This window comes from Mercenaria mercenaria, chromosome 12 (genome assembly GCF_021730395.1).
Source record: "Mercenaria mercenaria strain notata chromosome 12, MADL_Memer_1, whole genome shotgun sequence".
NCBI lineage: Eukaryota > Metazoa > Mollusca > Bivalvia > Venerida > Veneridae > Mercenaria > Mercenaria mercenaria.
The window spans coordinates 35,978,845-36,001,590 of NC_069372.1; the positions used below are offsets into that span (position 1 = coordinate 35,978,845).

A 22,746-nucleotide genomic window follows, 5' to 3' on the forward strand; every position below is an offset into this window, starting at 1 on the left:
AGTTTAGACACTTTCAAAATTTTAGAGCCACTTTGAGCCACTTTGGAGCCAATCCATTTTTAGCTCATCTGATTTTTTGAAAAAAAATGATGAGTTATTGTCATCACTTGAGCGGTTGTCGGCGTCGGCGTCGGCGTTGCCTGGTTAAGTTTATGTTTAGGTCAGCTTTTCTCCTAAACTATCAAAGCTATTGCTTTGAAACTTGGAATACTTGTTCACCATCATAAGCTGACCCTGTTTTAGCAAGAAACATAACTCCATCTTGCTTTTTGCAAGATTTATGGCCCCTTTTGTACTTAGAAAATATCAGATTTCTTGGTTAAGTTTTATGTTTAGGTCAACTTTTCTCCTAAAGTATCAAAGCTATTGCTTTGAAACTTGGAATACTTGTTCACCATCATAAGCAGACCCTGTACATCAAGAAACATAACTCCATCTTGCTTTTTGCAAGAATTATTGCCCCTTTTGGACTTAGAAAATCAGTTTTCTTGGTTAAGTTTTATGTTTAGGTCAGCTTTTATCCTAAACTATCAAAGCTATTCCTTTAAAACTTGCAACACTTGTTCACCATCAATAAGCTGACCCTGTACAGCAAGAAACATAACTCCATCCTGCTTTTTGCAAGATTTATGGCCCCTTTTTGGGCTTAGAAAATATCAGATTTCTTGGTTAAGTTTTATGTTTTAGGTCAACTTTTTCTCTTAAACTATCGAAGCTATTGCTTTAAAACTTGCAACTCTTGTTCACCATCATAAGCTGACCCTGTACAGCAAGCAACATAACTCCATCCTGCTTTTTGCAATAATTATTGCCCTTTTTGGACTTAGAAAAATCATTTTCTTGGTTGAATATTATGTTTAAGTCAACTTTTCTCATAAACTATCAAAGCTATTGCTTTAAAACTTGCAACAGTTTTTCACCATCATAAGTGGACACTGTACATCAAGAAACATAACTATCCTGCTTTTTGCAAGAGTGATGGCCCTTTTTAGACTTAGAAAATCATGGGTAGGACAATATTTCTATTATACAAAAAAAATCAGATGAGCGTCAGCACCCGCAAGGCGGTGCTCTTGTTTGAAGCCGTGGTCTGTTTTGTATGCATAATGTAAATGTTATATCTTTTGTATTTATATTTTCTTATAACAAATAAATAAATAACAATTTTAAGTCTTTTTATCAATGATGATACAAAATTAAATAAGCATGCTTATTAACAACACAATCTCATATTCATCATAAATCAACTTTCAACTATCAACAGACTCTTTTAAACAGAAAGATGTGCATTTATAGGGATTTTTCGAGAGCTCTTAAAAGGGCAGGGTACTGTTAAAAATGGGACAGGGTGCAGTTTGCACATTGCACGCCTTTGTCTACAACAAACAAAAGGTATATTTTCAAGGTTTTTTGGTTATAAATGTCTCTTTTGTAAGTTACTGCATTGTTTACTACATGGTGTGCAATACAATTTATGAGAACTAACATTTTAATTTTCAATATTTCACATCATATACAATGCCAGTGCACAAAACGACGTCTTCTCACAGGTAAGATACAGCTGATGTAAAAAATCAGTGCGACTACTAGTATAATCAAACTAACTTTGCTTATCACATGTTTAGACATTGATTAAAACTAATTTTTGAACGATAACTGATAAAAAGTTCATATTAATGCGAACATTTTCAAACAAAACTGTTGAAAAGCTGAAATAACTAAAAATGAAATGGAATAAAACATTGGATTATATAAATTCTATTTCACACATGGACAGCAGTTTTAATATTTTCAGTTACGGGAGCGATACTTGTCTGCTTTTTAACTCGCCGAAGATAGCTTCATCTTAAACTGAAAAAGTATGTGAAGTTTGACATTCGACATTATAAATGAACAACAACATTTGGCACCGTCCTGGATTCTAAAGTCAAATGCTGTTCTGGGTCTGAATTTCCAATGTCGTTCAGGGTTTGAATGTTCAATTTTGTTCTTATTTCGAATGTCCAATGTTTTTCTAGGTTTAAATATCGTTTTCTAGGTTTAAAGTCGTTTTAAATGTCCTATGTCTTACCTTGAATGTTTATTTTCTTACCTACATCACGCTTTGAATATCATTTTCGTTTTTCTTTTGAATGTCCAGTGTCCAATGTCGAACTTCTTCTCAACATCAAACACTTTAAGTTACATTTTCTTTCCTTGCTCAAGATGTTTGAAAAAAAAAAGTTTAACTATTACATGAAAAATGTTTAAAATGAAACTAAAGGGCACTGGGCGAAATTTATTTTAAAAACAAGCTATAATAAAACACAGTCCATTACATTATAATACAGGTAATAACAGGCAGGAATGAAATATTCCACTCTAGTACAATGCAACTAGAAGAGGCAGTTGCAAATAGTTACATAGAAGATATGATTGCTGTTCTGCAAGATGGGAAGGAACTGAAAAACAGACAAGATTCTCAGTGCGCTGTACAGAATCTTCTAAAGGTAAGAATTAAACATTCGGCGATATAATGCCAGATGGCAATTAGACATTGTTCATACCTATCATTTTGTTGATATGGCAAAAAATGTGGTCGATATTGCAACAAGTAAGCTAAGCATATGACAAAACAGATTCTGTCAGACCTTACGAGTACCAGAGACTTTTTTCGTGAAATTGGGTGAATAGACAATACAATATTGAGAACATGCACGTTATTTAATTTTCTCCGTTTTTCCATACGTTTGTGCGTCTTTCCTTTTTTCTGTCAGTAACAAACATGGCGGATTTTGTCCTATTTGGACTTGTACAAGACATTTCTTTCATTAAACATGAAAACTGGATATATGGCAAGATGGAGAAAAGGCACATCCTTTTGTTGCTATGGTAAAAAATGTGTTTGCTATGGCAATAAAAAAGCTAAAATATTAGATAAATGTAGATTCTGCGATAGCTTTAAAAGGACATGTATTTTTGTCATGAAACCTGACTTGTAGCATGACATTGTATAGATGGTTTGGAGAATATGCTGGTTCACCAGTTGTATTTCAATTTAAAAATGTGGTTGCTATGGCAGCAGGAAGGACAAATGCCCCTTCTAGCTGAGCAGTATTGGGAATAGTCTTGTTTCAACGGCAAAATGATTAAGAAATACACAGTCATAGGAATGAAAGTGAATTTTAATTTATTTATCAATTGTTTTCTAACCGTAATGAGTTACACTTTATTTATATTTTTCCTTAGCAGGTGGTTTGTGGAATATATCTGTTGTATGACACGTGTATAATTTAACTATCAACAGTTGAAGAATGAAGACTTCATAATTTCAACAAAATCAGAAGTGGAAGTAGTTCACGCGGCCGTGCAGTCAGTTAGCTCTACGATGGAGGAGTTCGAAAAGAAATTACGAGAAAAACTAGAAAACGTACCTACTACAGAAAATGTTACAGATTTAGAAACGAGAGTCACACTTTTGGAATTAGACATGGATACGGTAAAAGAGGTACATTTTATGGATAGTATATTTTAACTTATTTCACATTTACGTACGGTTACTGCATTTTGTATTATTTACTGTTAGTTACATTATGGACAGCACGCACATGCGTTGATGTAACACGGAAAATGTCAACGTCAGGTTCAATTTACCGCACGATTGTACTGTAACTTACAAACCTAAACACACCTTTTTTTTCTAGGAAACGCTGTTAAAGCAACTGATTATTAACGCTGTCAAAGCAACTGATAAACGCTGTCAAAGCAACTTTGATAGCAACTGATAAACGCTGTCAAAGCAACTGATAAACGCTATACTGTCAAAGCAATTTTGATAGCAACTGATAAACGCTGTCAAAGCAACTTTGATAGCAACTGATAAACGCTGTCAAAACCGCATTTCAGTGTTTGTTAATGCGTGCCATTAGCACCAAGAATTGTTTGCAATAGAACACGTTGATTAGGTCGACTTCCTTAATTAAATTGTATTTATTTATTATTTCGGAAAGATTGTTACTAGAAGCATTATGACTTATGGATAGGAGTCAATTCAAATCAGAGTCTTTAGGTACCTTATTGGAGTCTTTAGGTACCTTATTTCTGTTTTGAAAAAAAAATCAAGGACCTCAGTTGATACATTCAAGCCGCTTGCTTAAAATCATTTGCTTCGTATTTCTATTTGTTAACGGAGAATTATCTCACGAGAGGAAGGTATCTATCCGGTTCAAGCACCTCTGTGACTACATTTTAACGGTGACTCCGCGTCACTCTCTTCTTATTTCTATCAGTTCGAATCCCCGCTGCGGATGGAGCAATAGCAGGTTATTGACTCGCCAGGGATGACTGACGTCATTTTTGCGCCATTTTATCATGTGTCGTCACGATAAATGCATTGACGTAGATTTTTTTTACATTATTAATTGATTCAAGCAGTCGAGTAATCGTTGTTGAGTTAAGGTATAATATGTACAGCCTTATAACTGACAATGATGTTCCCTATGACAGTAACGTGTTTTAGCACTTCTAAACCAATATTGGTGTTCGTTTGTTTGTTTGTTTTGGGTTTAACGCCGTTTTTCAACAGTTTTTCAGTTATGCCTTCGTGCAAATATAGGTAAAGTCGTGCTGAGCCCTCGTGCAAATATAAGATTAATCGTGCTTATAACCACGTCAGACCCACCACTGCCGTTTAATAAGTGTATAGTGTTGAACATTCAATAACAAACGTAGTCACGGGCAATAAATCTTATAATTCACGTATATTTTCAGGAAATAAAAGAGCTCAAGATAGCACGGTCAATTCAAAGAGATCGCCATGATTATATCAAGTCCAAATTAGGTAATCCATGCTTACGTCATAGATATTTCATAGATAGTGAATTTTAGCACGGGACAAGAAATTTGTCTCATGTCGGATAAGTGTGTAGCAAAATTTCTGATTTGCAATGAAAATGACCATGCTATAGTTCACAACTTGTACAAATCAAAGACTACTAGTATCATATATCTATATACACTTGTCAGTACATAGCCTTTGCACCTTTACACCATTTCTATCACCATTTTGGTATTATATGTATTTTTGTAATAATGAAACCTTCCTTACCACCTAATACTTTGTTACCTTAACTTCTCTCCTGCCTAAGTCAAAAGAAATGAATATATATTGTTGCGTCGCATTGTCGTTGTGCTGTGTCGAATTGTCGCGTGGCATTATTGTTATCCGTGATCCTTTGTCGTATTGTCGAATCCCATTGTCGTTACTCGTATTGTCGGTCGCATTACTGTTGTCATTTAGCGTATTGTAGCGTCTTATTTTCATTATTATATGTCGTATTGTCGCGTCCCGTTCTTGTTTACCCTTGTCCTATTGCCATGTTCCATGGTCGTTATCCCTTTTCATACTGACGCGTCCCTTCGGCATTATAACGTGTCGTATATTTGCGCCGCATTGTCGTAATGCTGTGTTGTATTAGCAGAGCCTCATTACTGCCAAAACAGTTATCCTCGAACCGGATATTCAAGTCTGCATTTACAACCAGTGACAGATTATTATAATCCTATAGTCCCTCAGACTTAACTTGTCTTAGGACCAGCAGTAAACTAAGACCGGTCTTGGGACCAGTAAGGGACTAAATATGATTTGTTTCGGAAAATGTTTGGTTTCACCATCAGGAACCATGGAGAACATGATTTTAATGCAGTTTTAGCTCTTGTACCTTCTTCCGAAGGCAATAACGAAACGAAAATATGACGCGACAATACAAATAATACAATATTATAGATCATATATTAAAATTTTAATACAGATGTGTAAATAATATAAAAGTATAATGTAAAAGTATTAACAAAATCAACGATTGTCCTGCCATAGGTAATAATAGCATAATTTCTCCATTCGAAATGTTAAATTAAAGAAATCCGTCCGACTAGCTTAAGAACGACAATCATTTGTACTGCTCTGTCACCCGCCCATGTCTTAAACTGTGCCCGGAAGGACACATTGGGTCTTTGCTGGAAGTCGCCATGTTATCTTATTTTTATCAGTGTGACTTAGACCCCCTACTTCCCCCCCCCCCCCTCTCTCTCCTCCCTCACACACACACACGCACCCTTGATTTAAGGAACAACATGAAAAGGAACAATCAAAATAGTCTTGTTAAATTTGTATCGTGCTGAAATATGCACGAGTTAATTAGCTTGCAGATCATTATTCTGAATATTCGCATGTCTATAGAAATAAATTTCGTTTTTCTTTTGCCTCAGTTTTTGAGCTGGCATTTTTCATGAGCAGAGGAGTCATGAATCATTTTGACTTTTTAATCAGTCTGCATTTGAATCAATGTTCGTATTGTTCTCATCGTAAATGTCGAAAGAGTCCAGAAAACCTATGAGTGATTATAGATCAGTCAATAGCATAAACTATAGAACGGAGATTTCTGTAATAATATACGATATATGTACTACGACTCCTTAACGTCTGTTACACTAACTTCCTTGTTCTGCTATACTTTTATCATATATCCGCTTATATTATAGAATTTCAGGAACAGCTGATGAACCTTTACAAACACTCTCTGTTACAAGTGTCGGCAATTCCATTGCAACCAGGACGTAAACATTGTAACTTCAGGGAGGTGTATGTTAGGCCACGAATAACGTTTGAAACTAAAGACGATAACGGAAGACCAAAAGAAAATGAAATTAAATCTTTGTCTGATATCTTCATTAAAGAAGGCAACCTACTGAAATCCATCTATGTTCTTGGCGATGCTGGATCCGGGAAAAGTAGTTTTTGTAAAAGTTTGGTAAATCATTGGTGTTTGGCACACAGTGAAGAACAGACAATTGAAGACGAGTTCAGTGGAATCAAAGAAATGAAGAAATTTGATTTCTTGTTCTATATATCTCTGCGTCGCTATCAAAATATTGTCAGTATCCAGGAAATGATTCAAAAACAATATAAGAGCGAAATTCTAAACGAAATATTAAATAAGGAATCGGCAAAGATTATTATCGTGCTCGATGGTTTAGATGAATGGTCTTCTAAAATTGTTACATCCAATCAATTTCAGACGGAAGGGCTTCCAGAACGTGAAACATCTAAGGAATATACCATCATAACTACGTCACGACCATGGAAAATTGAAACGCTAGGTATAACTGACAAGGAGATAGAACAAAGATTAAAACTAAAAGGGTTTAATAAATCGTCTGTTAGAACAATGATTGCTAAAACTGTTCCAGTACTGAATGAATCGTTTGCAGAAAATAAAAGTTGTAGTGCCTGCGAAGACAAACTTGAAAACAAATCAATAGCTAGTATGAAAGAAGTACCAATTATGCTGCTGCAGTTGATTTGTCTTTGGTTTGACGGTACACTTCTGGTATCATCAAGATGTGCTATTTACTCTGGCATGCTTGAATTGTTCTTTTCGTGGACCGAAAAGAAAAATACAGAAGATCGTTTATTTAGAAAAATGAGAGGAATGTCAAAAGATTTCTTGAATATTGAACTCCCTCAATATCTAATAAATAAAAAGTTATGTAATTCGTACAAATATCTCATTTACGGCATGTCGCGTTTGGCGTATGAGACACTTTTCACAAATACAAAGGAGACATCCTTGACATTTGAAAGTTCTATTTTTGAAGACCTTGAAATATCGGATGAAGTTAAAACATGTTGCTTAAATCTAGGAATCTTATCTGAGGATAGATGTCCGAATTTATCTGCAAGCACAAGTGACAGTTCGTTACTTTCGTTTGTTCACAAGTCAGTACAAGAATATCTGGCCGCGGTGTATATTACTACTAAGTTCAAAGCTCATATCAGATCATCGGCCGATTCGGAAAAACAAAATTTGTCTGATTATTGTGCACAACTTATTAATAAGGTTTTCAGTATGTCTACAACTTTGGACGAAATACTAGAACAAGCAAATGTATTCATTATGCTCTGCGGTCTGGAGCCTCGAATCGCTACGTTCATTTCAAAGTATATATACGATATTGTTGCAGTGGACAAACGTGTTCTAGAGTACAGAAGATCAGTTACTGTACATGAATACAGACATAAATATATTATATCAGATATCCAGGAATGTATTTTACACTGTACAGAAGAGGTCCGAGCATGTCAAACACACATTCAGTTTGAGTTTTATCTTGGAGACATTATCGCACAGAGTATGTCAGTTTGCGATAATCTCTGTATTGGTATCGATAAGCAGTATATTTCCCCCGGCACCGTCCTTTCGTTCAGAGTTGATAAATATAAAGCGAAAGAGTATCTAAAGAGCATACCGAACTTTTTGCCGAAATGTCAGCGACTTGAAGCAATTTACTTTCTCTCTAACAGCAGTTATGGGATTGATGATAAAGATATCAAGTCTTTCTGTGGTGCAGTTGAAGGTAATACTTCAACACTGAAAGCACTGACTTTAGATTGTGGCTATAATGGTAATTTAAAACCTGTATGTGAAAAAGTAGTTCGTCATCTGCTTGATATGAATCATCTTGTCGCATTAAAGATAGAGCGTGTCGCTGTGACACATGAAGACTTTACCTCACTATGCACTTTCCTATCTGGTACTAGTTATCTTAAAGAAATAACTATTCAGGATGCAAAATGTGAGCGCTCGGACCGGCATGAAGTAGACTTATCCAAGCATCAACAACTTCAGTGTCTTGAGTACAGTAAGTTTATCATTGTGACACGGGTGAACAACCCGAACCTAGAAATATTTGAATTCAGATCACTAAACAGCACAAACTGTGTGAAAGTATATGATATTCTAAGTTCAGCTTACAAACTAAGAAGACTTGTATTGTTCTGTGATAAATATAATGATTCAACTCATATAACTGACAGATTGATCACATTGTTACCGTCATTGTACAGGCTCCATGAATTTATTTTAGAAGGTTTTCCATTGACTAATAATATAATGAAATGTCCCGCTGAGATGAAGAGCATGAAGAGCATTTCACTTGGTGACGTCAGAATGGGCTTGGCAACATGGCGACAGTTTGTTGACAGTCTTCTCCTAATGCCGCTAACTGTAAAGGTGAGAGCATGGAGAATGTGTATAACACGAGACGGTATAGACTTTGGGACACCAGAAGGTGGAGGAGGAGAGACAACCGCTGCATGGCAGTATGTTAGAGAACAGGAGGCGTTGTCCATAGCGGCAGTTGAATATGTTGATACATGTACAATTTCTTTTTCAACAAAGAAGTAAATTGTAACTGTTATAATATTGATTTTAAATGAGGAAAGTGCGTCTACATAGTCATGTAACCAGTTTTTCCTCATGAACCGTTTGATGGATCTTCATCAAGCTTGTTCTGTAGCATCATTATATTGTCTTCTCCTAAATTTGTTCAAATAATGACATTTGTGTAAGTATATGGTACACAGTCTGTGTACAGATTTCAAATTTAGTTAATCCCTTCAAAGTAACCACCCTTCGTTTCCGTGCATTTCAGCAGTCGGGAAATCCAGGAGATGAACGTTTCAGAGTAGTCTCCCTTCGGTATGTTCTTAAGTAACTTAATAAATACCATTCCCAATTGCTTTATTCAATAAATATTTAATTGCGCCAAACAAGCATCCTTTCTAGACATCGGAAGATGAAAATGTCACAAGGACTTAGATCTGGTGAATAAGCGGGATGATTGATTTATACTACTTTTTCGTCTCTTAGAAAATCTTGACCGATGACCCTTTTGTAAGCCGCAGCATTGTGATAGAATTACTTTAGACCGCGACCAGCCCTTTGGCGCTTTTTTTTGTATTTCCGTTTAACAGCTTTCAGCACTTTGTGTTTAAAAAATTTTCCAGTGACTGACTTTCCGTCTTTGCGTCTTTATCAATCAGACGTCCTACAGCAGCAATGTTCTTTGACGTCACTGCTTTTTGGGCCTGCAAGGACGAGCCCTGTCTGAAAAGACCGCCTTGCAATTTTTAGAAAATACCCTAGTAGCTACTTGTATTTTTCTTAGTGTATATGACTACAACAGATATCACCGAAACTGTGCGATAATTTTCAACTAAACTTTACATGATTTACAGGAGTCATTCATGTATCACCCATGTACAAGGCTTGTTTCTTGCATGTCGAACATTTTCGGAAGCGCGCGATTGTCATAATTTTGATGATAGCACTCATACGTATTTAAGTAACTAGGACGTCTAGAGCGAGATAATGCAACAGGTATATGTATATACATTTGCATTCCACATGCCTTCAAATAGATTGCAACTGTCTTAAATTGCCGATACTTTTACACGTAGAAAACTCTGTTGCTATAAAAGCCAACCTCTTGAAACCTTTAAAATGACTATCGCTAAAAATAGTCGAAATTCACAAAAACTATTCCGTAGATTACGGAGGGAGTACCGTAACATTTGAATGTGCGCATGCCCAACCGGAACCTATATATTACAACGTTTACGTCAAACTGATTTGGTATCTTTACCTTGGAAGTACGTAATTTTAGTTTATCATTAATTTTGAAACAGCTATTATTTGCCAAACGTTTTTTCTTGAGTCTTTCGTTTTGATCATTGATCAATACTTTGTGGCTTTTGCATACTTTAATATGTGGAATGTAAGATAGTGGATGATGGTAACTGATGTTAATGGGGAAAATAGCTTGATTTAAGGTTACTTATTATGAGTGAAGATGCCAGTTTCCTATTTAATTTAATTTAAAACTGATTGCCAAGCAAGGGACTTACTGGTTCCATTGTTCACGTCTTTGGTATGACGCGGCCGAGGATCGAACGCACGACCTCCCGCACTCAAAGCGGACGCTCTACCCCTAGGCTTGTTTAAATAAGTGAATATAAAACGAACATATTTCTTATTTTGAAAATAAAATGCCTTCTAAATAACTAAAATGTTTTAGACATACCGTCTAGGACATATCAGACCTATTGACACATCAAATAGCTAAAACTATTTACCTTCGATTTATACGAAGTTTTATTTTCCGCCTTCTCTTTAAAAAGTCATAAGTTAAGTAGAAGTAACGTACATATAAACACAAACTTTGGCTCAGGAGCATTACTGGTTTGAATCCGTTGAATATAAATGAATCTCTGAAGTATATTCTATGATTGTACTTGTTTCTTCAGAGAGTTCTTGAGATAGTAAGTTTAATAGTGAAAAATATATTCGATTATATGATAGTATTTATCATCTCCTTTCTATGATAGTATCTTATCATTTCCTTTCTTATAGTAAGATAATGTGAACTTATTTGAAAATTTTGCTAAACGAGGACACTTCAAAAAAGGCAATAAAAGGCTATATTCATTTGTTAAACTTGAAACATAGAAATTGCAACCAGTATGATATAGAGAGTATATGTTTGTTCCAGTGTAAGATCGAAATATATTTCACCAAGTGATTACCATATGCAATATTTTCAAGAGTAACAAAGCCACGGGTGAAAATGTTAGTTAATTCTTATTCATCAGATGTTCGACATGGTACCCGAGACGAACCGGGGAACCATGGTAGACCTCTGGTATGCGAGAATGATGTTTGTTATGGTAAACAAACATTATTATTATTTTATGAGTTTACCTCACGACAACGAGGTATTATAATTGATGCAATATGTTCCAAAACCATAGTAAAAGTGTACGTCCGTACAAAAGTCGTGCAAATTTATTTGTTCAAACCCGTCTAAGTCATTCAATGTATCGAGAAAAGCAGAAATTTATTAACATGAAATTTACCAAGTCTTAATTGAGAGGTTACGAAGTGTTTTCCTTTGCAAAAAAACGACTGGACTGTTATTACAGTAAAAACTTCGAAATCCGGGTGCTGGGGGTGGGGGGTACGCACATCTACACACCTCAGCACTCAAAATTGGGGGATTGGGTGGGGGAGTGGCAGTCCCCTTTGCCTCCACCTACTTCCTTCCCTCCTGTTCCAACGCCTATGACATATGTTACAGTTTCTATAACACCAAGGAAGCCATTTTCTCAAACAAATTCTTGCAACCCACTAGCATCAGACCTCGTAAACTACCCTATGTATAAGACATGTTTATGGACGGCAACAAATCTTACCCCGTTCCAATCTCCAATTTCTCATCTAAACACAATTGATGACGTGCCTGTCTTGTTGATAATTGCTTGGTTACAACTAACCAAATTTATAGACAGTATTTGGCATTGAACATTTTGCCGTAATAATTAAGCATTCCACAATTTTGCATTTAGCATTTGACAATAAACATGGCGGAATGGCGATACGTAAGCTACTGTAATTATCTAAAATTTATAATAATATATAATTTATAAAAGCACACATAAAAATGAAAGAGATACATCGGAATCGGAGACAAAGTTATTTTTAAAAGAAATTGTATAGATGAAACAAACAGTCATGCGTTAAATTTCCGTATATTTTACATTCTGTCGCACAGTAAATATGTATACCAAAACCGGTAATCCACGCCTTATATAACCATTTAATTGGTTTTATATTACCTGATCTATATTTAGTCTTTGTAAGTTAGAGAGTTTATAGGTTAAATATGTGAAATTCAAACTTTCGTTTTGGAATGTGCATGAAGTATAGAAATAGTTGGGCTTCTGAAAATGGAATTGGTAGGTATCCTTTGAATGACAGTATTTTGTGTTAACATTCAACATTAGCGTTTCGCTTTTCGTTATCCGGTTTATTGTGACAATACGCAATACCGTCATAGTTCTTCATTTCAGACTATTTATAGAATGTTTATTATGATTATTGAACAAGGGTACAAACCATTTTAACTGAATTGTGAAAGATAAATGTACTATTCAGTATTCGTTACATATGTGTAAGTTAATTAATAATTGAAAGCAATAAGTTGTTTAAAAACATACTTTCTGTTTATTGTTTTGTTTTTGTAAATGATGCAATTTTTGTAAAATGATGTTTTGCAAACTACTTTCATGATTTAGTTTTGGCAAAAACAGTATGAGCATGTTTAAAATACATGAAATGCATCCATTTTTAACTGAAAGAAATTTTCTGACTAATTTCCACATATGAATCAAAATGATCATGATGATCGTGTTATGTTACTTTTTTCAAGTTAATTATTCTAAACAAAAAAAAAATAAAGTTCGTATTTATAAGAATTGATTGTCATGTATAGCTCCTTATTTCTTTAATAAGGCCTTACTTACATTTTATCTTCTACACGTACAAATTTTACAATTACTAAGTTTCTTTAAATCTCTAAATTGTTTGTTAACACAATGCATTGAAATCTATATATCTCTGGTCGTATTATCGATAATGTGGCATATTTTCTTCACATAACTTCAAATATTGTATCTTCCTATTCAGAGCATCATTAAGGGACCTAAGTTAGTAGTGGCTCTGGACATTGGCAGTACCTATTCAGGTTATGCTTGGCAAGAGAGATCAGAATTTGAAACTAATAGAAGTGAGATTCACTTCAATACAAACTGGGGGGCAGGTGCTTTGCAAGTAAGTATAGATAGTAGCACTTTTACAGTGTAAGAGTAATATTGATGTTAACGGCATAATATGCCTACAATGTAGTTCGACAGAATGATCATAATACCAAAAGGTTCAAATCATCGGTAGAGCTAATATTCTCTACGACAGTTTGACACAGGAAACAAACAATCTATTGAATTAGTTGTAGATGTTATCGGGTACTAGTGAGAAACAAATTACGGAAGTTTAAAACGCTGGTTAGGTTAGTTTACCACAATAACATAAAGGAAGTAAAATTGGCTAAATCACATAAATTAGCATAGTTTTTAAATGATCTTATCTTCCGTTTAACGTTTCAAATACATAAATTGACATTGAAGTTTGAATCTATTATAAAGATTGAAGCGTTTAAAAATGTACATAATCAGTCACGATGAAAGAATTTGGCAACTATTCACATATTAAGATTGTAAAAATTCATTTTCAAACTTTAACATTTAAAATATATGACCCCTTCTGATCATATGTTTTATTACTATTCTAATTGTCACTAGATTAATAAACACTGCACTAACCATTGAAAATTTCTGATTCAGCTGCACAAAACTACAACATGTATCCTCCTAGAATGTCAACAGAATGAGGACAAAACTCTATACCTAAGAGAAGGGCAAAGACAAGAAGATACCATTTCCTTTCCTTATGGACTTGTGCGAAATAGCAACGACGAAATAAAAATAAAAATTGGACATGAAGCTGAGAGAGCTTATAGCGTACGGGCTGAAAGGCAACAAGATACCCACGAACTTGCTGGCCACTGCTATTTCTTCAACAGATTTAAATTACAGCTGTACAATACGGTATCACATACTTGCAAGACTGCATTCTATGATTATCATAATATTAAATGTTTAGTAAAGGAAATTGTAGACAACTAAGCTTAAACGTATTTTTTCATATATGTCCACTGATACTCACTGACTTAGTAAATAAAAAACTGTATATCTACTGCCATGTTTTGCAAGAACTCTATTTTTCATGAAGTAACGTTCAGAAATCGCATGACTAATGATACAATGTCATAGTTTCCTGCTTATACTGCTGGTCACCAGCGGTTATGGTACGCCAATTGTCCAATAATTACGTGAACCCTGGTTCACGGTCGAAAAATTAGGATTAACGATCGATAAACTAGGTTTTTTGAACTAACCTATATTTTCGAGCGAAAACATAACGGGCGTAAACCCAGGTTTACGTCCGATAAACTATGTTTCTCGATTGAACTATGAATTTCGGCCGTTATTCTAAGTTCATGTGCGTGAACATATGTTTACGGGCGTAAACCCGGGTTCACGAGCTTAAACCATAGTTAACGAACGTGAACCTATCTTAACGAACACGAACCTATCTTAACGACCGTGAACATGGGTTTACGGCCGTAAACATAGGTTCACGCTCTTAGGATATATATACATAGGATAACGACCGAAAATCATAGTTTTGTTCGAGAAACCTAGTTTATCGAACGTAAACCTAGGTTCACGTTCGTAAACTATGGTTCACGCTCGTAAACCTAAGTAAACCTTACTAGTAGTAAGTGTGGATATGCCTTTCATTTTTCCCTCAGGGTATGCTTGTTTATAGTCAGTGTCTAGCACAATTGAGTCATCTGGTATGAAAATACTCTTTGAACTTCTATAAATAAGTTATATGTATTGTATCCTCTGCGTTAACTTACAGAAGTACGCCTTTATGTATTAATGTAATTGTTTGCATTAAGGTAACAGGAGAGTTGCTAAGTGCGTTTGGTATCATAGAGTTAGATTAATAGAATTCCGCTTAAACCTGTTTAAGAGAAGGTGAGGGATGTGAAACATTTTTAATATCTCTTGAACAGATACAATCAAAACAAGTCTGCCAAACAATGTATGCTTCCAAAGGATTTTTTTCAGATTAAATCAAAAAATGATAATACATTGTTCTCTTGTGTAATATAAGGCATATTATTACAGGGTTTTCACAGAGAGCAGTTAGTAGAAGACCAGATAGGACAACAATTACCTTTATTTGATGTTATGTCATTCTTCATCAAAGCTTTGAAAGATCATTGTTTGAAGAAGCTGGAGACAAACGGCTTAAACGTTGAACTAAGCAAGACCCTGTTTGTAGTCACTGTTCCAGCAATATGGTCTGATGAAGCAAAGAAATTTATGAGGGACGCAACAGTAGAGGTTACTAAGATGAATTAAACAATTAATAAATTATGTAATATTTCATTTTTTTCTGTAATGTAGACCATTAGTTTTGAAATTAAAAATAGAAAACTTTTCAAACGACATTTTATCTTAAACCGCTAGTCGGATTATTCAGATTATTCCGATTCGTCAAAAGAAAAATGCCACCAAGGGCCTCTTTATGTGTATAGTGGAAACTTAAAACTCTCCTTTTATTAAACTTATGGCCCGATTTAAAATGATTTACTCTACTTATTACAATTCTTCACAAAACATGAACGTCAGAGGGCGTGGTCACTATTCCCCTTTAAGTATAAAGTGGAAAATTTAACAATCATTTCGTGAGAAACTGCTGACCCGATTTAAAAAATAACTCAACTGGTCATTGTGTGACCCGTTACCAATATTGTTAGAATTATTCAGATTTGTCAAAGACATGGTCATCAAGGGGCGTGCCTACTCTTGCCTATATGTATATAGTGGGAACTTTAACAAAGCTTTTTTAGAAATAGCAGGCCCGATTTTAAAATACTTTCTCACAAAAGTTCCTTTGATGCTCTTTACGTAGATTGTTATTTTGATTCGTCAAGAACATGGCGCCAGGGGTTGCGGACATTGTTCCTATATTATCATAATAATGTTGTGGAAAATTTAAAAATCTACTTCTTTGATAATGTCTTATTGTACCCTTTGTCATTATCCCCCTCCCCGCTTTTTCCATCTGTCACTACCCAAAACACAAACGCACACACATTACCCGCCCGTCTTTACTTAATAAAAAGTTTTTCAAAATATACTTGTCCGAAAACACTGGCGCTATTAATAATAAATAATTTCACAGACATTTCCCATGCAAAACAATTTGCCAAAACTGTTCAAGCAGTCGTTGTAATTCAAATGAGCAATCTAGAGACATGATTACCATTTTATTAATTTAATTAAGAGTTGAGAAGACTAGTAATTTATGAATTTCATTCTTTAGGCAGGTATTGGTAAAAAGAATGTTTTATTGGCACTAGAACCTGAAGCTGCAGCCATTAATTGTTTACATCTTCCCGAAGACCAAAGAAAAGAAATGAATGACCTTGGGATGAAAGGACAGAAGTTTCTTGTTGCAGACTTGGGTGGTATGCCATAGAAAATTTACTTTTTGTCTTAAGCGTCTTTCCATGCGGTTTAGCGGGATTGTTGCTTCAGTGAAAGATAAAAATGTCTCTTATCGAGTGAATGTCAGATGCAATAAATGTAAAATTTGACAAACAATTAGAAAAAAGACATTTCTTCCTTTAATTTAGGGTTTTGTTAAAGTTCAGTATGTCGCGAAATTAACTGATAATATTGATATGTCGTGGATTGACACTTATATATCATTTTAGTTTTATTTTTATATATATTTCTATGAAAAATATTAATCTTAAAAAAATTACTGATTTAAAAGTTATATAATATAAAGACTGAATATAAGTACCCATTCATGTAAGCCAATATGTGTATGTTTTGAATAAAATACATGTCAAGTTGTAGGCTAAAACATATCACAATTAGATGCGTGTCCACAGGACACTTGTTCCACTATTTCCTGTAACTGCTGGCCATATGTTACTTGTTGACAATTCAAGATTACTATACTTTCACAGTACAATGGGTTGTGTGTTTGAGTCATAAGGGTTGGATTGGGAAGTATAGATGCTATAAAACGTTTTCAAGAAACAACAGCTAAAAGGAACTGAATGTGTTAAAACAATAGGCATATGAAGATGTGTTGTTTTGGATTTAGGTCCACCCCTTTCCGAAATAAAAATAAAACTATATATTTGTCAGCTTCTTTTATTTTGTGTTTCTTGATGATGTTTTCAATATCCTTATCCATCCTCCTCCTCTGGGATTTATGAACGTTTACCTAGTCTTGCTTCTTGATCAAGTCTACAAGTTATATGTGACCCTAAGTAATTAAGTACTCTCTTCGAAAATAGTTAAATTGTACAGTGAAATATTTGTATTTCGAAATATTTGAAAACAGTAATGGCGTCCAAGTAATTTCCAAATATTACGGTGTTATAACATTAAATCAACGCAGCTATACTTCTCTAGTTGTAAGCTGCCAATTGATCATAATTTACATTCACATATACAACATTTATTTAACATTTCAATTCATAGAGTAGTGTCATACAATTGTTGTAGGTGGAACGGCGGACTTATCTGCAGTTGAAGTAGAGGAAAATGGGCTTCTTAAAGAAATATGTCAACCTTTAGGTGATCCGGTAGGGGGTCAGAGGATAAATGACGCCTTTCTGCAGGTTTGTCATGATAACTTTAAGGGAGATGGATGGAAAGAGACTTTCAGTAAAGTCACTCCACTTGAAATGTTAAAAATGGAAGCAGACTTCGAACGAAAAAAGGTGACGATTGGTGCAGAAGATCCAGAAGGACAGATGATTGAACTGGAAGTGCCACCACTGGTCCGTGATAAATTGGAGGATAAAACGATCCTATTGAAGGAGAATAATTATCTTAAATTTGAAGACAGAGAGTTAGTATTTGATTCATCGCTTATTCGTGACAAGCTGTTTAAGGAAACCTGCAACGTGATATATACAACAATTGGAAAGGTACTTAACAATGTTAAAGCAAAGGGACTGGAAACAGTTGTCTTGGTTGGTGGTTTCGCCGAGTCGCCAATAGTTGTCGGAAACATCCGGCAAATGATAGCAAAAGACTTTCCAGATGTAAAGGTTGTGGTACCGTCTTCACCTTTTAAAGCTGTTTTAAAAGGAGCTGTACTTTTTGGGCAAGATCCTATGATATTCAGAAGCAGGATTAGTAGAGACACTTTCGGAATACAAACGAATAGAGTGTTTGATGCAAAGATTCATGACGAGACGAAAAAGTGGAAAAATGAAAAGGACAGGACATACTACTGTAAAAATATATTTGTTGTGCATGTACGCAAAGGTCAGTCTGTAGTTCTTGGCAGTAAGCAACCGATCGAGATATATCAGCCAATGAACAAAGATCAAACCGAGCTCACCCTTCCTATATATACGTCTTCTTCTCCAAATCCAAAATACACTGATGAGAAAGGCTGTAAAGAGATTGGAAAAATTAAAATTGATATGCGAGATACAAAGGGTGGTACAGACAGAAAAGTTGAAGTGACGATGATCTATGGTGGTACAGAATTGTCCATCATTGCAAAAGACAAGGCATCAGGAAAAGAATATAATGCAGACATCAATTTCAATCACATGTAATTTGCACTATATAAAAAGTCCTAAGGAATTATTAAACGCTGGTCATAACGTTACCTTTATACCTCTGCAGGAAGTCGTTGGTTGAAAATCAACGGTAGAATCGACTCTCAATGAAAAAGCTAATAGCCTTTTTGATGTTACTTAAAGGGAATTCCTATAGTTTTTTGTGCGCATCTTTCTGCGCAGCCGACACTTTGTATGGAAAACTGAACTGAAGTCAACATTTGTTGAGACATGTTACAGACAGTCTTAAATATGATGAATCTTGAATGAAATAACATTTTTGATAAGTTTTATCAGTAATCAAATGTTGATACTGGTTTATGTTGTATTGACAAGTATCATGCCTGACAGGTATCTTGCTATTTTTGTGGCTGTGTTTTCACATCGCATTTTAGTACAAAGACAGTGTTGTTCATATAATGTAAGATAATTGACTTAGTACTGATAAGACAATATCACCTTTCAGATTATTTAGTATTCAATTATAGAAAGAATTAAGAATTTTTAAAACTTTTTTTAACTTTTAGCAACATACATATAATCAGTTTGGCCAGGTTCGCGCCATTTCCGTCCGAACAGGTGTTGTATTCTAGCGGCCTTAACATAAAATTTAGCCTGGTGACCCATACATTTTAGCCATTTTTATGCTCACAGTACAATTATCTATACACAAGAAAAACACGAAAAAATTCTATGAAAGATTTTTTTCAAAATTTAAAAAAATATTCTTCATTATGGGTATTTTTCATTGAAAAAAGTTCACAAAAGTAAATATGAAACAACATTTCTTTTTCATTTGTACCCATTATTGTAAGGATAGAGTATTACAAATATGACTATGATATCAAATAAGTATATTATAAAATCTGTAAAAAGAAAAAAAAACCGTATTGTGCTGTCTTGATGTATATTTTGGTTGGTATTTATAAAAAAGCAGAAAATTTGAAAATGTTGAAAAATCGCTGGCAGTTTCAGCAACAGTGGGTGTGTTCAAAACTATTTTTCACAAAAACAAGCCTGGTGACCTATTGTCTTTATTTGTTCATTGTTTTCAGCACAAATTTTCCTATCATATATGTGAATTAAAAAAAAATCTATGAAAGGAAAAAAACTATAGGAATTCTCTTTAAAGTCAAGGTCATATGTTGGTCGTTTACATGTTAAAAGCAAGGAATGTCTTCTCGAAATTTAGCATCCTGTTTCTTGCACTTTCTTCCAAAATTTGAATGACTTGGTCTCTTGTGGAGGAGTCGTCATTTTGCAACCGCTGAACACTTTATATCAGCACAGGAAGTAACAATATTCCTTTTGTTTTTTAAACAATGTTAAGTACATATGTAACAAAATTATGTCATAATTTGAATAAAAGTGGGTTAAAGTGTTTATAGGTGTTGAGGTACTAGTACATATTATAGATACAATAGAAATAAGAACTTTAATGATATCTGAATTGTTAAACATTTATACGTTCGTTGGATATATGTATATTTATGTATATTAACAGCATTATATTTGTTAACAATATATATATATGTATGAGAAAGTCAACTGTTTTGCACTTGCTTATATTCCTTATTGCAAACTATCTATATAAATTCAGTGTATCTTTTGAGATTCATTTAACTTCTAGAGAGAAAGAGAAAATAGAGCTTTCCTGGTCCAAATGTGTTAAAAAGACTAAACTGTACCTGCTGATTTCTGAGATTTAATAAAAGTTATTTGAGCACATACACAAATGTTGAACCAGTGCGAATGAGTAGTATGATTCGGATGTGTATAAAGCAGCATTGACACTTGTTTTTTTTGGGGGGGGGTCAGTGGCTTTGTTGCATGTGCACGCTCGTTTGTACTGCTAGGCGCTTAAATAATTTGCCGTACTTTGTCTGGTTAATAGTGGTGGTGGCAAGTTCGTATAAATTATCTTTACATACTATGATAATTGATAATGCGAACATGATCTCGCGTATGTGAAAGTCAACTGTTCTGGATTTAATTATATCCCTTAATGCAAACTTTCTCTAAAAATTCAGAGTATCCTTGAGATCCAGTTAAGTTACAGAGTGAGCAAATATAGCTTCTCTGGTTCCAATCAGTTAAAAAGTCTAAAATGCTCTGGTTGATTTGTGAGACATGATAACCGAGATTTGATCATATATGCAAATGTTCAACCAGTGCGAATGTGTTGTACAATACGGGTGTCTATATAGAGCAGCTTCGAAACTAATCTTATTGGGTTAGTGGACTTGTCGTGTCATAACTGATGTAATTAGTTACAACTGTTTTGTTGATCATATATGCCGTAATAATAACACTGTAACGTATGCACCGACTGAATAGTAAGGCATAATACTGACTCCAAACTGTGCAATTCTTTCAAACAATAAATCAATAAATTAACTCGTTCATAGTCCTGGCATTTTTTGAAATTTAACTGAAAAGTACTGACTCGGATAGTGCCTGATGAATAAGTACCACAGTGGTAAAACATTTATAAATTTATTAAAAATGTGACATATATCCGCACAAACTCAGACCATAAAAAGGCCACGGATTATAGGAATACAGCAGACCTAAAATTAAACGTCAAATGATAGGGACTTTTAAGGTTTGTAATGTATTTGAAACTACATAATAGGCACTTCATATATGTCATATCACTAAATTAATGATACAGGTTTGATTCTTTAATCGTGTTTTCAGTTAACATGTCTTCTTCTGAAATTGCTTTCACAAACCTCTAATAGGCGAACGGTTATCATGTTTGTTAAAGACACTTGTTCTATTACATTCTACGAGTTTAGTTTATACTAATTTATGTTTGCTTGATTGTGATGAAAGCTTTAAGCCTACTGGAACCACTCTCGAGTCCGTTTCCTGGAAAAAACCAGTACTGGTGTCATATGAGAAGTCATGGTCGTGACCACAGTGCGGCTCGAACCGGGATTGAGCGGCCGACACATTATCCACTAGATACCGCTCTCCTTGAGTTATTCATGAACACGTAGTAGTAAAATGAGTTTGTTTAATGTACCTCTGCTTGCAAACAAAGTGGAATCACTTCATGTGGTCATGTGGATGAATAACGTTCGTAAATCCCGGTCGCTATAGGACCGGCAAGAATAATCAAACCCACCATATTTTTTGACACTGTTTTACTCAACGGAGGTTTCTGTATTTGCGATTCTGCCACCGAAAATGGACTTTGTTGCTTGCGAAATTTGGAAATCTCATCAGCCTGTTCCTTTACTTTACTTTCCAGATTTTTCCTTCTTTTCTGCCAATCCAGTACCATTTGTTCATACGTTTCTTTTAATTCTTGTTTCTCCTGTTCCCTTTGTGCCAACAGTTTTTCCTTGTGAAGCTCTGGATTGTTCTACCCTCTTCCACTTTTGATTTGTTTTCTTGTATTAGCTCGAACTTTTCCAGTTTGATTTTTACATGCTGTTCTTGTATTTCTGCTGAATATAGATACAACAGCATACAAGGAGCATTAGTAAAGTTGTTCTTAATTCGGATTGAAATGTAGGTAGTGATTATTGTTTGTATTTTTTAGGTTGTTTTGGTTGTGGGTAGCCGTAGTTTAAACGTCGAACGTTACAGAATTGATCAAAACGGACGATAATCTTATTTGATTAAAACTATTTACATATATGTATTTCTTATTATATATAAATATTATATATATAAATATATTAAAATATTTGTCATTGGTGACAGCTTAGAGTAAGATATAGCTACATGTATATAATGTCTTTTACCAGCCAGTTTTATCAATCGCTATTAAGCGAGGTACAT

At 34.5% G+C, this 22,746-nt stretch overlaps 2 protein-coding genes across 2 annotated transcripts; both read left to right on the forward strand.

Moving 5' to 3' along the window:
- Positions 1 to 1,531: 1,531 nt before the first annotated feature.
- LOC128547317 (uncharacterized) lies at positions 1,532 to 10,608 on the forward strand. Its single transcript, XM_053519656.1, has 5 exons — positions 1,532 to 1,550; positions 2,331 to 2,489; positions 3,287 to 3,487; positions 4,750 to 4,819; positions 6,520 to 10,608. The coding sequence occupies exons 2-5, from the start codon at positions 2,370 to 2,372 to the stop codon at positions 9,222 to 9,224; spliced, it is 3,096 nt and encodes a 1,031-aa protein (XP_053375631.1). The 5' UTR covers positions 1,532 to 1,550; positions 2,331 to 2,369; the 3' UTR covers positions 9,225 to 10,608.
- A 1,848-nt stretch (positions 10,609 to 12,456) lies between these two features.
- On the forward strand, positions 12,457 to 20,499 carry LOC123533221 (heat shock 70 kDa protein 12B-like). The gene is made up of 6 exons (XM_053519657.1): positions 12,457 to 12,613; positions 13,344 to 13,487; positions 14,057 to 14,320; positions 15,473 to 15,691; positions 16,677 to 16,821; positions 17,879 to 20,499. The coding sequence occupies exons 1-6, from the start codon at positions 12,605 to 12,607 to the stop codon at positions 18,946 to 18,948; spliced, it is 1,851 nt and encodes a 616-aa protein (XP_053375632.1). The 5' UTR covers positions 12,457 to 12,604; the 3' UTR covers positions 18,949 to 20,499.
- Positions 20,500 to 22,746: the final 2,247 nt, after the last annotated feature.